General features: G+C 37.6%; 1 protein-coding gene and 1 pseudogene across 8 annotated transcripts in view; both read right to left on the bottom strand.

Moving 5' to 3' along the window:
- Positions 1 to 11,624, bottom strand: part of LRCH3 (leucine rich repeats and calponin homology domain containing 3) — a 121,197-nt gene extending 109,573 nt beyond the window's left edge. For all 8 annotated transcript variants that reach the window (XM_063090463.1, XM_063090485.1, XM_063090441.1 and 5 more), the window contains exon 1: positions 11,363 to 11,624. In XM_063090463.1, coding sequence (XP_062946533.1) covers positions 11,363 to 11,624 — 262 coding nt within the window. The remainder of the gene's footprint in view (positions 1 to 11,362) is intronic.
- A 1,849-nt stretch (positions 11,625 to 13,473) lies between these two features.
- Positions 13,474 to 15,321, bottom strand: LOC134386362 (cell division control protein 6 homolog; annotated as a pseudogene).
- Between the last annotated feature and the right edge of the window lie 2,800 nt (positions 15,322 to 18,121).

Here is an 18,121-nt window from a genome sequence, read left to right as displayed (position 1 = left end):
CAATTAACATAGGTAAAAGACAACCAACAGAGTGGGAGAAAATATTTGCAAAATATACATCTGACAAAGGATTAATATCCAGAATATACAAGGAACTCAAACAACTTTACAAGAAAAAAACAAGCAACCCAATTAAAAAATGGGCACAAGAGCTAAGTAGGCATTTCTCTAAGGAAGATATACAAATGGCCAACAGACATATGAAAAAATGCTCAACATCACTCAGCATCAGGGAAATGCAAATCAAAACTACACTGAGATACCATCTCACCCCAGTTAGGATGGCTAAAATCCAAAAGACTCTGAACAATAAATGCTGGCGAGGTTGCGGAGAAAAAGGAACTCTCATACATTGTTGGTGGGACTGCAAAATGGTGCAGCCTCTATGGAAAATGGTATGGAGGTTCCTCAAACAATTGCAGATAGATCTACCATATGACCCAGCTATCCCACTGTTGGGAATTTACCCAGAGGAATGGAAATCATCAAGTCGAATGTATACCTGTTCCCCAATGTTCATCGCAGCACTCTTTACAATAGCCAAGAGTTGGAACCAGCCCAAATGTACATCATCGGATGAGTGGATACGAAAAATGTGGTATATGTACACAATGGAATACTACTCAGCTATAAAAACGAATGAAATACTGCCATTTGCAACAACATGGATGGACCTTGAGAGAATTATATTAAGTGAAACAAGTCAGGCACCGAAAGAGAAATACCACATGTTCTCACTTATTGGTGGGAGCTAAAAATAAATAAATAAATTCACATACACACACACACACACACACACACACAAAACCGGGGGGGGGGGGGGAGAAGACATAACAACTACAATTCCTTGAAGTTGATATGACAAGCAAACAGAAAGGACATTGTTGGGTGGGAGGGAGGAGAGGGAGGAGGGAGGGAGGTTTCGGTAATGGGCCACAATAATCAACCACATTGTATATCGACAAAATAAAATTAAAAAAAAAAAAGAGATCTATTGTATACATCGTGGTGACTATAGTTAACAAAAATATATTGTATACTTGAAAACTGTTGAAATAGATTTTAAGTGCTCTAACAACACACACACACAGAAAGTAAGTATATGAGGGTACTTCAAAAAGTTTGTGGAAAATATAATTAAAAGATAATAGAAATCTTTCCCTTAACTTTTTGAAGTACCCTTATATGAGGTAATACATATGTTATCTAGCTTGATTTAGTCATTCTATAATGAATACATATATGAAAACATCATGCTGTACACATAAATATATATAACTTTTATTTGTCAACTAAAACACTCACTCAAGGGGCATATGACATTGTACTAGGTGTAGTGTACAATAAAAAGATAGTAAGACAGACCAACCATCTATGATAGTTGGAATCCTACAATGGCCCTCCAAGATCTCCCACCCACTAAGGTTTGAATGTTTGTCTCCTCCAGGATTCATGCTCAAATTTAGTTGCCATTGTAACAGTATTATGAAGTGGAACCTTTAAAGAGTATTTAGGTGGACTAATGTCTTTATCATAGGAGTGAGTGAGTTTTTTTATCACAGAAATGGGCTTGCCCCCTCTTGTTCTCTTTCCTTCTCTATGCCCTTCTGCCACGGGATGCTTTCTGCCACATTAAGACACAGCAAGAAGGCCTTCGCCAGATGCCAGCCCCTCAATCTTGAATTTCCCAGCCTCCAGAACTGTGGGCCAATAAATTTTTGTTCATTATCAATTACCCAGTCTGTGGTATTCTGTTATAACAGCACAAAATGAACTAAGACATCACCCTCATTCTTGGACCTATGGATATATCATATCATATACCCTGTTTATCTTCCTTATGTGGAAGAAGAAATTTTGCAGATGTAATTAAGTTTACTAATTAGCTGACTTTACTATTAATCAAAAGAGATAATATGGGTAAACCCAATCTCATCACATAAGCCCTCTGGATGGTAGCAGAAGAGAAAGTCAGTGAGATTTGAAGTATGAGATGCCAAAATACCATTGCTGGCTTGAAGATAGAGGGGGCCATGCTGTAAGGCATGCAGGTGACCCCCAGGACCTGCAAGTGGCCTGAGACTGACAACCAGCAAGGAAAGTGGGACCTTAGTCTTATAACCATAAGGAAGTGAATTCTGCCAAAACGTGAATGAGCTTGGAAACAAACTCTTCCCAAAGCCTCCAGGTAAGTGCTCCACATTCTGTCCAGTACTTGATATTATCACCTTTTTAAGTAATACCTCAGTGTGGTTTTATTTTCCACTCCCTTGAGTACTGATGAGGTTGAGCATTATTTATTGGCCATTTGGAATTCCTCTTTAGTAAAGTACCAGTTCAAGTGTTTCCTCAATTTTCTATTGGGTTGTCTTTTTCTTGTTTGTAGAAATTCTATATATATCCTGGATATCATCTGATTGTTGTATTATTGGAAATCTCTTACACCACAGCTTATCTTTTCATTCTCTATGATGTGCAAATCATTTTTTAAAATTTGTTTTTAATGGAAAAATCTATTACCTAGTTTTTGTAAGAAATAAGTTTAAGCAAACCAGTTTAAATCCTTGGTTTAAGAATTCCTTCAAATAACAAACATCTAGAAATTTAGAAGAGCAAAGAAGAAAGTTAAAAGAAGTGAGTAAGGAAATACTTTTTTTTTTTTTTTGGTGGCTGGCTGGTAAAGGTATTGAATCTGGACCTCGGTGTTATCAGCACCACACTCTAACCAACTGAGCTAACTGACCAGCTCCCCAAAACTAGTTTGTAATTCTAAAATTAGTAGCATTGCGTTGGCTACTTCAGGAATTCAAAATAATATGCCTTTGTATGAATGACCACATTTTCCACATACTTTTTTCCAAGCCTAAATGGAATAACTATTTCATAAATGAATTGAAAATAATAACCATGTATGTTACAATACGACTTAAAAGTCATATTTTATGTCATAATATGAGATAACATTAACCATCCAGCTCCCAAACATAGCCATTGCAAAAGGAACTGGAACATAGTAATTCCTTGGCCCTGCCACTGATGCCATTCTTCTATCTGATTTTGTGGTCATCTATGACTTACTTATCTTCTCACCCTCCCTAAAGGTATCATTCTACTATTTTACCACTCCTATTTAAAAAACAATCCCACCACTACAGTTAAGTCTGTATTTCTTATACCCAACAGCCATAATTTCCTTTACGGTCTCTGTCTCTTTTTATAAAGAGAGAGAGAGAGAGAGAGAGAGGGAGGGAGGGAGGGAGGGAGGGAGGGAGGGAGGGAGAGAGGGAGGGAGGGAGAGAGAGAGAGAGAGGGAGTGTGTGTGTTAACAGAAGTCTTTTTATCTTTTTATAAAACACGTGTGTGTGTGTGTCATAAGTAACGGAAGTCTTTTTATCTCCTAAGTGTGTGTGTGACATAACAGAAGTCTTTTTACCTCCTAAGTCTCTTTCCCATTGTGTCAGTACAATATAAGACTTGTGCTTGATTCTGAGGCAGCTGAGAAAGGAAGTATGTGGATGAGAATATATTAGAGCTACAGATTCTTCATTTCAAATGGTAGGTGCAATCATAAAAAGGGGAATTATAAAGTTATAAATGTTATTGCTGCCTCAGGTGTGTACTTAGCATTCTGTACTTGAATTCTGAATGCATATTTTCATAGAAGCTTGGTTACAAAGAGTAGTATTATATACAGTATTATACCCATACTTCTGAAACTGGAGTATGCATGGGGAGTGGATTACAGAAAAACAAAATAAATATTTTAGACACTTGTTTTGGTTTCTCCTAACGGTTGGTAATTTAAAACCATAGATTTGTATTAAAACAAACATAAAAATAAAGAGTGGAATGCTTAAGGAAACTCTAAGTTCCTTACAAGGCAACTTTAAGCTCTATACTACAGTCCTTTTCTGATATCAGTGGTACTTCAAGAAAAATTTATGTCATTGTCCCTCAACCCCCATCTCTATAGAGAAAGGCATGCGGGAGAACATGGCAGTTAGGCATAAAGGGGTATGAAGTAGGAGTTAAGGTGACTTTCATGTTTTATAAAAATATGTTTTTGTGGGTAGCCTGTAAACCTAGCGAGGCTACAATATATAACACTGTTTCTAAGAGGAAAGGCTTTTCACTTTTGTTTGTAACTTAAGTTTGTGTAAGTTTTAAAAATTGTAAGTTATTTGTTAGAACAGTTCTATTTCTAGGAATTTACCCAAAAGAAATAATAAGAATGTAAGCAAAGAATTATATGATGCTTATAGTTTTATTTATAAGAATAAAAACTCAGAAATAGCCTAAATACCCAAGAAAAGGGATCTGGATAAGTACAAAGATTAAATATGCTGCAGTCATTAAAATCCTATTATAAGAAAATATTCATAGACATGACATAATATTTCCAATATACAATAGATTAAAAAAAGGTGAACCACAAAAAGCTAATACCACGTTTTTTCAATATACATAACATATGCATTAAAAAAAAAACCTGGAAGAATATGTCAAAATGTTAACAGTTTCCTCTTTCTCCCCTGTGTATTTTTTTCCCCAAATCTTCTATAGTAAATATGTATTACTTTGGAATTATAAAAAATTCAAATTAAATATACAGGAGTTTATATACACACACAAAGAACTTCTGATTCTTTATTATCAACTGGTTCAATGACAAAAGGTAGTAATAGAAAAAAAAGAAATATTTTCCTCTGAATTTTTATATACTTTTTCTTGTTGTAGAGAGAATTACATTCCTCAAGATCCACTGAACACAGAACAAAGAGATATTATCTCTCACCTATCAGACTGACATAGATCAATCAAAATGAACGTGAAGGTCCAGTGAGACAAAGACAACTCATGCACTGCTGGTATAAATCTAAACTGAACAACCCCTCTGGAAGGGCAATTTTAAAGTCTGTATCGAAAAGCCCTAAAACTGCAAACCTTTTAACCAACCAACTATATTTCTAGGATTTATTCTAAGGAAATAATTGGACAAGTCTGCAAAGACATATATACTAGGCTATTCTCAGCAATATCATTTATAATAATGAGCTGAAAACAATCCCCATGTACACCAATAGGGTAAATTAAATAACAGTATAACCATTAAATGGACTACTGTGTACCCATTAAAAATTATGCTGCAGAACTCTATTCTCTGATATTGCAACTCATGTAGTGAAAACAAATTGGTGGTAAAACAGCCTTTATATATTATTCCTCTTTTATAATTTAAAGAAAAGTGAGAATGTATATATTCATAAATATATTTGGAAGATTTCAAACTAACGTTCACTACTAATTACCTTGGATAAGTGGAATTATGAATTATATTTACGGTCTTCCTTAACTTTTTATACTGCAATGAACATGTACAACTCTCTTTTGTTTCTTTGTTTTTTGCAGCTGGCTAGTACTGGGATCTGAACCCCTGACCTTGATGCTGTAACATGGTCCTCTAACCAACTGAGCTAACTGGCTAGCCATGTACAACTCTTAATATCACAAAAAACGATTTTTCAAGTCTATTAAGCTGAACCAGTCTGATTAAGAAAATAAAATTAGTTTTGTTGTTTTCTATTCTAGCCTCATTTCTAAGGCCCTAGAAGATGCTTCCTGATTTGAACATGTAATACTCAGTGCAGGGTAAATGTGCCAAATGCATAGTTAATGCTTCTATTAACAAAGAAGATGTGCTTAAATGGCAGTCTTTGTTAACAAGATTTTATTTTGGGGGGAGGGAATATATATATATACACACACTCTGATATATAGATATATACAGATATTTTATAGACACACACACACACACACTCTCTCTCTCTCTTTCTCTCTCTCTGACCTTCAGATGCTCCTTGCAAGGATCTTGTAATTATGAATGAGCCCTCATTTACTGCTAACTTCTCCCTTTGCCTCTGACTTCTCAACTGTTATTTAACAATGTTTTCAGCTTTAGTCACCATGATGGCTTAATGTCTTCATGGATATAGTAAAACACTGCTAAAAGAAGTGATTTATAAATAAATAATACAGAAGAAAACTTCAATTCTATTCAAGACATTATGCCCCAACATAACTGTCCAATATAACTTCCTGTGATGATGAAAAGCTTATCTGTGCTTTCCAATATGACAGACAGTAGGTCTGTCCAATGTACTGTCCAATATGACACCTATGGCTACTGAGCACTTGAAATGTGACTAGTGCAACTGAGGAATCAAATTTTTTATTTTAAATAGTTTTGGTTTAATAACCACCTATGGCTATTGGCTCCTGTATTGGACAGCACAGTTCCAGAAAAATTCATAGTACATATACTGTGATTGATACAAAATGTACATAAATAAGGATCCAAGAAAAACACAATTTCCACTCAAGTCCTGGCACTCCAGTGCATATTTCCAGGACTAACAAAACCATAATTTGTGAGTTACAGATTACAGCCTTGAAAAATTAAATGGCATTTTAGCAATCCTCATTCTTTTTACCTAGGAAATAAGTATTAATTTCCTGAAAGTCTCAATTTTCATGGCTTCAATAACACTGCATTACCTTGGCTCACCCACTGCATCTCAATTAGTTTTCTGTTTTTTAGGTGTAATATTCGTCTCCCTCCTTGCCCCTCATCCTGCCCTCAAATGTAGGTTCTTCCCCAGTGCTGAGTCCTTGGTTTCTTGTTTTCTGCTTCCATTCAGAAGGGATTTCTTACAGCCTCAACTACGACTCCTATTTGCCTTCTGTGAAATAGCATCACCTCACCATACAACCTTAACTATACCATTAACCTGAGACTGCTCCTCATTTATAAAATAACTTAGATGGTTAGATTGTTTCCAATTTTAGGATTCTATGAATTAATCTACTGGCCTAGTTATTGATTTTGTTTCTATTTTTTGCTCAGGTTTATTCCTATTCTCACCTTTTTAAATGATGGTGTACCCCACAGTTGTCAGTGACCAGCTTTTCCACTCTCTACACTCTTCTTCCAAGAACCTTATAAACTCTATGACTCTCTTGAATTTATGCTGTAGTCCTAACTTCACTCTAAAGCTCCAGATTTACATTTCTATTTGTTGCACACGATTAACTAGACATGCTACCAACCGTTTAAAGGTATCAGGCTAACCAAAGAAATCATATGAACCAAACTTCTTTGTTAATAGTATGACTTAGTGATCAAAAACACAAGTTTTAGGATCAGATATATCTCAATTTGAATCCCAGTTGTCACTGATTAGCCATAATCAAATTACTTAATCTCCTGAGTCTCAATTTTCTCATGTGTGTTTTGGGGTCAAAGATATTACAACTCACTACGATTTTTGTATGTTAATGTTTTATACATATTTGGCTTAGCACAATACCTGGAATATGCTAAGAGCTCGACAAATATTAGCTACTATTACTAGCAATGACATGATACCATATTTCTAGTCCTCCACTTCTACCAATTCAGTTACCTTTGGTGTTATCAACACTGCGCTCTAAGTGCCAATTCAGTTATCTTTGATTCCTTCTGTCCTTTATCTTTTTAATAAATTCAATCAGCATTTGCACATTTTCATTTTCTATCCATCCGGGTCGCTAGACTTTTAAAAACTCATGAAGCCTCTTTTTATTTTTGTTCCCTCTACTTTTCCTAGGATAATGCCTAATACAAAAAAGTTCTGCTATTATAAAACAATCAAATAATCTTCATACCTATTTTCCCAATGGATCCCTTACACTCTTTGAGGACAGGAGTGTCTTGGTTCTCTTTGTTAAACCTACAACTGCCAAAGTCCCTTGGTCAAAAAATGTTTATTGAATGATTGTTGACCTTTTTTATAAACCTGCCATCAAACTAGCTTCCTCATATGTGAAAGGCAGCTCTTATGTTACCTAATCCAATCATTTATTCTGACCAAATTGGCCTTACCACAACATTATCAAGAGCGGTCTCACTGAATTAGTCAGAACCTTTATTTTGTATCAAAAAATTCTACTCAAATTAAGCAGAAAAGGGAATTCACTACTTTACGTAATCTGAAAGTCCAGAGATAGCACTAACTTTAGGCATGGCTATTGATCTAAAGGTTCAGTGTCATCAGAACTTGGTTCCACCGTTCCATCTTTTGGCTCTGCTTTCATATGTTGGCAAGCTCCATTCTATTCTCTTAGCAACCCCAGGGCTCAAAGCATGCCTCCTTTTCAATAGTTCAACAACTAATTCAAAGTGAACACTCATGTGCTGACTGGAAAATATGCCCATCTCTGAACAATCATGGCCAGAGCAATGAACTATACTAATTAGCTAAGCCTGAATCATATGCATACCTTGCGTCAGCATGACATTCATGTAACTGAGAGGGGGGTTCTCTAGGAAAATTGGGGTATCGTTATCGGATGAAAGGGGAGTGGATGATGGATTGGAAAAGTTTATGTCCCCTATGCTCTAAAACTTTTTGCATGTTGTCCACCACTGCTTGGAATGGCTTTTCTTCTCATTTCTACCTAATCCAAGTTATATACCCTTTCTGCTCCAAGAAGTCTTCTGTGATTTCTTCTAAGATTTTTCTTGTCCACTGAATCATGTAACCCATTTCCAAGTATTTCCTTTTTCCTAAAGATCTACCTTTTAAAACAAACAGGATGGAAAACCTCAAGAAAATGTTCCTGATAAATTCTAATCACCTCCAATTACAAATGCTATGGGTAATACATGCTGTTTCCTAGGATGTAAACTCTTGAAGGAAAGCAGCTCTACCTTGTACATTCCACACATTATGAAAGAACAGTATTTGAGGCAATTTATATATATGAGGCAATTATATATATATATATATATATATATATATAGCATTCAAATAATTTTACTTGGCTTTAAATATTCTAGGGTCTAAGAAAAACATTTTAGCTACCACAAGTTGGTCTGTATTCATCAAAGCACCTTCTATAAAAGGAAAACTAGAAGACTATGGGTTTTGGAGTTACCTCAACCTAGGCTCAAATCCTGCTTAATACCCCTTCCCCTGCACTTTAGACACATGTCTTTGAGCAAATTATTTAACATCTCAAAACCTTGGTTTCACTATCTGGAAAAACAGGTGGAGGTTGTGTGGTATAGTGGAGAGAACAGTTAGATGAACCTGGACTGAAATTCTACCACTAGCACTAACTATGACTTTCTCTGAGCGATTCCTCACATGTAAAGTGGGGATAATAATATTTAGTCCATGGGTTGCTGAGTGCATTTAACAAGGCAATGTATTTTGAACTACCTAACACAATAAATAGCAAATAGTGAACACTCAATAAGTGATGTTATCAGCATTAAATCAGCATTATCTGTTTAAAACAATTCAGAGGCCTTTATTTTTGTACTAATTACCAAGGTCCGCCAAAGATTTCTTATATTTAATAAGTGATATTTCTTCATGTTAGAAATGACTCTAGTCTAATAGGTTGTAAAATACCTTGTAATCTTTTTCTTTTTTTAAACACTTTTTGACCAGATAAAATGTCAACCAACAAAAAATTTGGCTTATACAGAAAACTATTGAAGTGGGGATAAAAACATACTTAAGGCTGGTCGGTTTGCTCAGTTGGTTAGAGCAAGGTGTTGTAACACCAGGGTCAAGGGTTCAGATCCCCATACTGGCCAGCCGGAAAAAAAAGGAAGGGGAAAAAAAACTTAAAAATTCAGACCACAGTAAGGAAAAACCTCTTTGGGATTACTTATTATTCTTCATAAATGCCTTTGGGTTTTCTTTGCTAGGTGATAAAATATTTCTTAAAGGCTTCTAGAACTACTTAAAAGCAGGTAAGTAGAGCATGGTACTGAGAACACCAAGGTCAAGGGTTCCCCTATACTGGCCAGCTGCCAAAAAAAAAAAAAAAAAAGGTAAGATAATGAACTAGATAGACTACTGTAATCAACTTGTTCTTTAGCTTCAGGCTTAATGTAGTAATACGGAAATGACTCACATCAGTATGAAATTGCTATGCCATATAGCCACCTCCTGAACAGAATCAGGAAATTTTGGATACGAATGACAATTTTAGATGCTGTCTATCAGAACACATACAGAAGGCAAATGGCTGATTGTATTTACCTTAGCAAGAAAGTTTAATTTTAATATCATTCACTAGAAAAATACAAATTATATTCAGTACAACTGTTTCTAAAAAGAGATTAAATAAGCAAGCATTTGTTTCCATTTTAAACTGTAGTAAAAGTTTCTTCGGAAAGAATAGTTTTTTTGAAGTGGTTTAACAGTTCTGTTTCTTTTTCCAACATGAGTGAATCATATCTAATACTTATCAATATTTTAGTGAGTACAAAAACATAGGAAAGGTGTTAAATCTAAGATTTTAAAATAAAATAATAAAACGGAATAAATATAAGACACAGACTACTGCACATTCTTTGGCTACAAAAACACTACATGAATATAAAATATTTACATCATATTACACAAAACCTGTGTAAGGGTTTTTTCCCCTTGTATTTGTGTAAAACATGAATAGACTCAGTTTTTAATCTACTCCTGAGGAAGCTATATTTAAAACACGAGAGAAATGTTGAACACCTCAGTTATCAGACATTGTTCCCTACAAGAAAACCAAATGATACCTAATTCCTTATTCTCTTTCCTGTGTTTAAAAATAGGTGTAAAGAAAAGTAATGCTATAAAATGGAAAAGCAAAAGTAGATATGGTAGAAAATCTATCTTTCCTACGTAGTTTTCTTACTTTCAACTTTTCTTGGAGGACATGAGGAGTGGTAGAGGAATGTGAGGGAAGTCTGAAGATGGGCTCTAGTTATTTTTACATGCACATTTGGTAAGTCAACTAGATGAAGGCAGAGAAAGAAGTTACAGAGCTGGGGTTCGCATTACACACACATACACACCACAGACAATTCTTTCGAAAAAACACCAGTGCTGAAATCGATCCTTCCCTGACAATGCAGCGACCAGAGACACCCCTGCTACTCAGATCTATTAAGAGCACTCTATGTTGCCAAGTCTCTGCAAAGTCAATTTGGCATCCCCAATCTGAAAAGGCCTGCAGAAACTGGGGCAGGGCCAGAAACTGATTTCTCGTCGCCACCCATCAATCCCCTCCGGTCCCCTTCCCAGAGAGATGCTGCTGACCGCCGCCTCGCCCCAGGCTCGAGGTCTGGCCCGCAGGCCCGGAGTCCTGGATGGGTTGGGGCAGTAGGCTTATGCCCGTTACCCGGGCGTTACCCGGGTCCCAACCGGGAGCCTATGGGACCAGTTGCTGTAACTACCCCCGAATCCTCCTCCCCCGGCTGAGGCGGCTTCCCCGGCGTCCGGCTCTCCTGCCAATGGGGATGCCCCTCCGCCCGGCTCACCGGCCCGAGTGGTGTCCGTCAGGTCGTGGTTGGCCGCTCCCCGGGGAAACTCCCTCAGTTTCCGGCCGCTCAGGCTCAGCACCCCGGTCACCGCCGCCTCCTCCAGGGCTCGGTCGAGGGAACGGCTCCACGAGCCCGGGCCAGGACCAGGAGCTGCCCCGGAGTTTGGGGTGCAGTTAACACCGGAGAGGTTACCTCCGGACGCTACGGGGCCAGAGTACTCGGCAGCCACTGCCACAGACACCAAGCCCACGGCCGCCATTTCCCAGCCGACAACGCTCGGGCCGGCGGCTTGGCGCATGCGTGGACCGAACCGATGGGTGGGCGGGGAAAGGGGCTCTTAGACTAGGGACCGTTTCCTTGATGGACAGCGCCGTAGTGCCCGTCCGCATAGCCAGGCGCTTGCCACGCCCACATCGAGGTTTTCAAGGGAAATTAAAACGAACTTATATCTGGATCAGCTTCTTATTCTAGGCTCCCAGTAGCATTTCTAAAATGCCTCTACAAAAATCTTTCACACAGCACTCCTCACCAAACCTCTTCTGCCTACCTCCCTCAGTAGTGGATTAGATTAATAAGCATTAAATAAAGGTTTCTTAACATTGTTGCTGCCAGAAACTTGGGCGATGAGTGGACCAGACCGTCTGGAATACAACCTAAAACCTTTCCCAACTTCTTTCATTGTATTACAATATGATCTAAATCGAGACTTGTGGACTTACTAGTATATTGGTTGAAAGAAAAAAATACGTGCTAATTTGGCTCCAAACTCCATAATTCTGATTGAAAGGGTTATATATTTTAGACCCCTCCCTTTTATAAAATAGCTCTTCTTTTTAATGAAAATAAAAATCTTCAAAAGTACTTGTCCTTTAGGCAAGATGTTGTTGAATAAAGCAGGATGAATTACTGAAGAAACGGTCAAAACTGAAACCATCCATGGCTGGCCAGTTAGCTCAGTTGGTTAGAGTGTGGTGTTATGTGATCAAGGTCAGGGTTTTGGATGCTGGTACCAGCCAACCACCAAAAAAACAAAAACAAAAACAAATTGAAACCCTTCAAGTAATGAAAAAGTGGAAAATACTTCACCTTAAACCAGTTAGACCCCACTTACATTGCAACCAGTCACTAGCATATTCTTCAGTTTTACATTTAACCATTTCTGTTACATGATGTAAATTTCCCCTACAATTAACCAACTAATATTTACTTTGGGAAATAGAAGAAGCCGTGAGATACAGTCCTTTTCCTACAGGATTATAATCTAATTGTGGATTCCAGGAGAATAGACCAATTAGAGAATAAGACAACAAAAAAAGGGTTGAGTAGGGATTATCTATGAGTTCAGATAAAAGGAATCTATATCTCATGGATGAATGAGGTCTTGAATCAAACCTGAATTATGGAGTGGGATAGGCTAGCAGGTGTAAGCAATATTCTAGACTGGAAGGAGGATCAGCATGACCACATCCAGGTATGATTTATAATGGTATGTGTGGAAGACATTAAGGCCACAGACCAGACAGTTCATGTAAGAGAGCAAAAGAAAATAAGGTTGGAGAAATCGTACCAATCATTGAAAGCTCAACTCTTAAATGAAATTTTTTTTTTCAACTTGAAAAGAAATATATTCACAATCTGTAGAGTCACATTCTTGTTACCACTCCCACAACGTTGGGAGTGTCCAAGAAACTCAGAGTCTTTAAAATTTTACAATGTGGTAGTATCTACAATGTGAACACAGTACACTCCAAAAAGAAATAAATTCTTTGACCAAAGTGTCCAAATCTAAATGTAGACTTCCTTATTTTTCTGGATCATTCTTTTTCATTTTTCTTATCCTAACCTCAAAGTTCTTAACAAAATACACTAATGTTTGAGGAAACTTAGAGGTAAATATGTATACATTCTACAATGTAAATCTACATACTTGCAAACACACTGGCTAGAGACATACAAGTGGTAGAAGTAGTAAATATAATTAAAATACATCTATTTGGTCACTTTTATGGGTAAAAATAATAAGACCCAAAGATATTATTCTGTGCTAATATTCATTAATCTATAGATTAAAATTAATTGGTTTCAAGTTAAAAAGGTCATATTTGTTTTCAGACCTTTGTGTATAAAGTTCTAAAATGAAGACTCCATAGCTCTCTAAATGCCAGCTGAATATTTTCCTGTGGGATATAAGAGAATTTAAGAGGCAATCCAGTAGCTAAGATATTTCCAATTAAAGCTTTATCTTTCAGAGGATGCTCTATTTCCTTCTCTTCGATGTTCAAAGACAAGGTTGTGAAGCAGGTTTCCTTGTTTTTTTTTTTTTTCAATCCTAAAATGCCCTTGGCCTCCAAGAGACCTAAAAGTAACAAACACTCTGACTGGTCCACAGCTTCCACCTGCTGCTTGCAACAGACTTTACTGCAGGCTTCATATAACTTTCCCAGAGTGACCTCTTTGATTTTTAACTGCCTGGTCAAGAGCAGCAAAGAGCAGACTAAGATCTTCTGCTGAAGAGGGAAAGAATCTTGTGCTCCTTCTTGGCTCAAAGTCATACTGTTACCTTCAATTTCTGAAATAATTTGGGATATGTGACTAAGACCAACCTGCTTGGGAACCAGAGACTCAGAGGGTGATTTACATTCAGAGAGGGGTTTGAGGACAGGCTGGCTTTTGACATCCGACTCTACAATTTCAATAGCTCTCCTGCAACTATCAAGCGCTTTTCGAATATCTCCTGAAACAGCAGAGACTTCGCAAGCACAGAACTGAATCGAAGCATTGTCCAGAACCTGATCTCTAGGTACCTGGTTAAGTCGATCCTGCAAAATGGTGGCCATCTGATTTCTGGTATAAGGTGAGAAGTTCAACGGCTGTGGCTTACGTTCTTCTCTAGCTTGAAGCCTAGGCAGAATTGTCTGTGAGTTAGCTATACCAATCAGCACCAATCGAGAATTGTTTAGCCATGGCCATTCAAAGTGTGTACAATACATCCTGCCCTTTGCTCTTCAGCTGATCCATCTCATCCAACACCAACACAATCATAGGGCCCCTTCTCTGCAGTCATATGTTTTTCCAATTTCCTCATCATGACCTTCCTGGAAACTTGGAAACTTCTGGCCTGGAAACTTCTTCCTGACAAATCTCCTGAGTAATAACTGGGAATACAGCCTGAGCACTCCTCAAGGACATGCAATTCAGTATGACAGTTTAAAAGCCTTTCAATTCCTTCTTGAGGTTTTGCAGAATTTGGCTTAAGCAGACAGTTTTTCCAGTTCCAGGAGCACCAGAAAGGTAAAGACTTCCAGCTTTTTTCCCACAGATGTGTTCTCTCAGGGAATTCCTGATGACATCCATCTCCTTATCCCTGGCAGGTAGCCAATCTGGGACAGCTGTACTCAGGGCCAGCTTTGCTTGCTGGTAGCAAGTGCCTTCTTGCCTTAACAGTCTCATATATGTAGATTCTTTCTCCAGTGGACATCTCTGCTCAGAACTTGCTGTGGTCTCTTGACCTTTTCGAACTGAGGAAAGTACTTCGTTTTGGTGAACTCTAGCTTGTTCTCTTTTGCTAGGAGATTTAATTGTCAGCTGATTGTCAAATACTAATCTGCGTCCCTTAGGTGTATGTGAACGAGGGGGACCATTCTTTCTTGCCCTACTTTGGTGTAGAACAGGGAGGTAAATGGTGACTGTTGTATAGGTTGTCATCACCCAGACGTTTTCTGGGGCTGAGAGGCAGGATTTTTATGAAAGGAGAACAGGGTATAGCCTGGACAGTCGTTGGTCCTAGTTTATTGTTACTAGAGTTTTTAGTTTTGTCTAATGTTCGAGACAGCTTTTTTTGGAAAACGAATGGTAGTCCGTGCCTGGGATCGGATTGGAGGCACGATGGCAATACAGCTCAGTGCATGTTCCTTCTCACGCCTCTCACACACGGCCTCAGGGACTCTCCACAACATGCTCCTGAACAAACTACACACCTGCAACAGCAAAGTCCAGCCGCGCTCACGCAGTATCCGCAGAGTTCCTGCCTCCCACCAAAGGCAGGCCGTGTTCCTGATTGACAGTTGCCACGCCGCACACCTTTGCTACCACCCCCTTTTTTGCGTCCAATCCAGCCGGAAGGCCCACGGCCAGTAAGAGAGCCCTAGGTCTCAGAGCCGACATGAGGCCACGCCCAGTCTCTTCAATGAAATCTTGATTAGCATTTTCCCGAACTCCTAAATGCAAGAGTTTGTAAAAATGTTCAATCTTGGCGCCAAAATTGTTTAGTAACAGCTGCCCAGAGGACTGTCCTATGAACTCTTACTACCACCTGCTTCTTCAGCAACAAGTTCCATGATAGATTACCAATATCTGTTATGAGCATGGGCCACTGTAAAGGCAGGTGATGTATTTGTCATCACTGGCAAATAACATTCATCCAATGCATGTATTGGTTTGTTATTCTGGTCTTCCTAAAATTATTTTGCTATTCTTAGACATTAACCTATTTAAGAGCAGGATCTCATTTTATATTTCTTAGAAAGATCTCAATTACAATGACTAAGATTCTATTTAAATATTCCATATTAACACTACAATACTATAGAATTAGTTGCCAGATGAATCTTTCGAAAATGCAGCATTACATCATCTAATTTGATTGCCTATTACCTTCCACATTTACACTAAATTTTTCTGACAAGTTCTCTGGAATATGTCCTTATTTTTCCTATCTACATGCACATCCCATTGTAATCGCAACATACAATGCTAATCCTGAACTGAACAAACTTATAGACTGATGTTTGACTGTTCAACTAGATTTTAAGGTCCTTAATATATTAACCTATATGCTATAATTATCTTCCATTGAGCACATTAATAGTTAAAAAATAGTAAGGATGAGTGTAAAGCAGCAGAGACAGAAGATAGGTTATGCACTAACACAGGAGAGAAGATTTGGAGGAGAGAAAAAAGAATTATAATTTTTAAGGAGAACAAGGTACCTGACTGAGTCTGTAGATATTTGAAGGCCAAAAGAAAGGGCTGTAGATATGGGGGGAAATGAAGATACTATATACACTATTATATGAGAACAAGTCCTAGGTAAAGAAAGGATGGGAATAAAGATGGATCAAGGAGTTAATTTTGAGACTTCTAAGGATTTGAGGTTTCTACTTCTACAAAGTAAAGGTAGAATATGAGGGGATTCTCACCCTACTCCCTCAATCTTCTCCATAAAGTAGGTGACAACATCTTATGAGAATGAGATACAGGAAATGGAGTCTTTGTGGGGAGTCCATCAAAGAATCTAGTGATGAATAAAAGAAGTGATGAGAGACAGTCATAAAAAGGCTCTGAGCCAAAGGGCTACAGGGACCTATAACATCCCAATATTACTCTGTGGTCTGGAAACAGAAGCTGAAAAATATGCGGTGGGGGTTATTTAGTCTTAGGAATTGATACAGTGAATTTCCCTGCTTCTTCCTGTTTACTTTACAGGCTGAAAGTTAACTCCTTCAGGGGCAAAAGTGTCACTCAAATCTCAAATAGCTCTTTTTAGCTCTGCATCTCATTGCATGCAGAAGTTCTTTCTCCTCTTCTACTCACTAGAAATATACATACATGGTCACTCCTTTCAGGACTCAACTTTTATAAACTCAAAGCAGTAGGCTTAAAATCTTGGCAAATCCCATTCTCTTCCAATGTAAAGCACAAAAGCCAACTTGTTGAATATATTCAATAAATATTTCTTCCTTCCCTTTTTTAACTCCCTTAGTAAAAAGCACTAATTGACTTTTTAAATTTTATACAAGATGAGAAAATTCAATGTGACTTTGTTCTCACTGGGAAAAATGGAAATGGAAGAAGTAGAAATTAAATACATACACAGTAGGGAAATAGCTCCCTATTCATCTTTAAACATAGGTATACCTAATGTGAACACACTCAGAAAAAGGAATTTCAGTCCCAGAATGGCATCACATTTGCTTATTTTACCAGGCTTTATGTTGAACAGATTACAGGAAGAAGATAAACTGTAATGGCAGGAAAAAAAGACACCAGAAGTCTACAATTCCCAAGCAAATCGCTAAATTCCTATTAATGATCCACAATAGTCCAAAATTCTTATCATAAATGCTTGGGATTTATTGAAGTATCATTTTAAAATAGAGACTTAACTCCAAATTGATCAAAACAGAACTTTCTTTAAAGGGAAGCTTAAATCATACGCTTAATTCTTTTTTTACAATGGCAAATAACAAATATAATTCTGATAAAAATTGAAAGGTCTATTGATCAGAAATAAAAAATCATTTTCTGCTTTAATATTGCCTGCATTTAGAATGTGATATTCATTCTCTGTAGTGCCAAGTAAGGTATTTTCTCTCACCCACATCTCCTTATAGTAAAAAATACGTCAGAATAAAAATTATCCTGGGCCGGCCCCGTGGCTCACTTGGGAGAGTGTGGCACTGGTAGCGCCAAGGCCGCGGGTTTGGATCCTATATAGGGGTGGCCGGTGCGCTCACTGGCTGAGCGTGGTGCAGACCACACCATGCCAAGGGTTGCAATCCCCTTACAAGTCAAAAAAAAAAAAAGAATAAAAATTATCCTGAAACTTACATACTGTGTGAATTACAAAGTAACTGACATCAAAATATAATTCTACACCTACCTATTCTAACAAAAACTAACCATTGGGCAATGGAACCTACTAGTTTCTTCAAACGTATAAATATTTTATGATTTGCCTATAATTTAAATTATGGT

This window comes from Cynocephalus volans, chromosome 1 (genome assembly GCF_027409185.1).
Source record: "Cynocephalus volans isolate mCynVol1 chromosome 1, mCynVol1.pri, whole genome shotgun sequence".
Classification (NCBI taxonomy): Eukaryota; Metazoa; Chordata; class Mammalia; order Dermoptera; family Cynocephalidae; genus Cynocephalus; species Cynocephalus volans.
The sequence above is the reverse complement of the archived record's forward strand: the minus strand, read 5'-3'. Positions and strand labels throughout refer to the sequence as shown.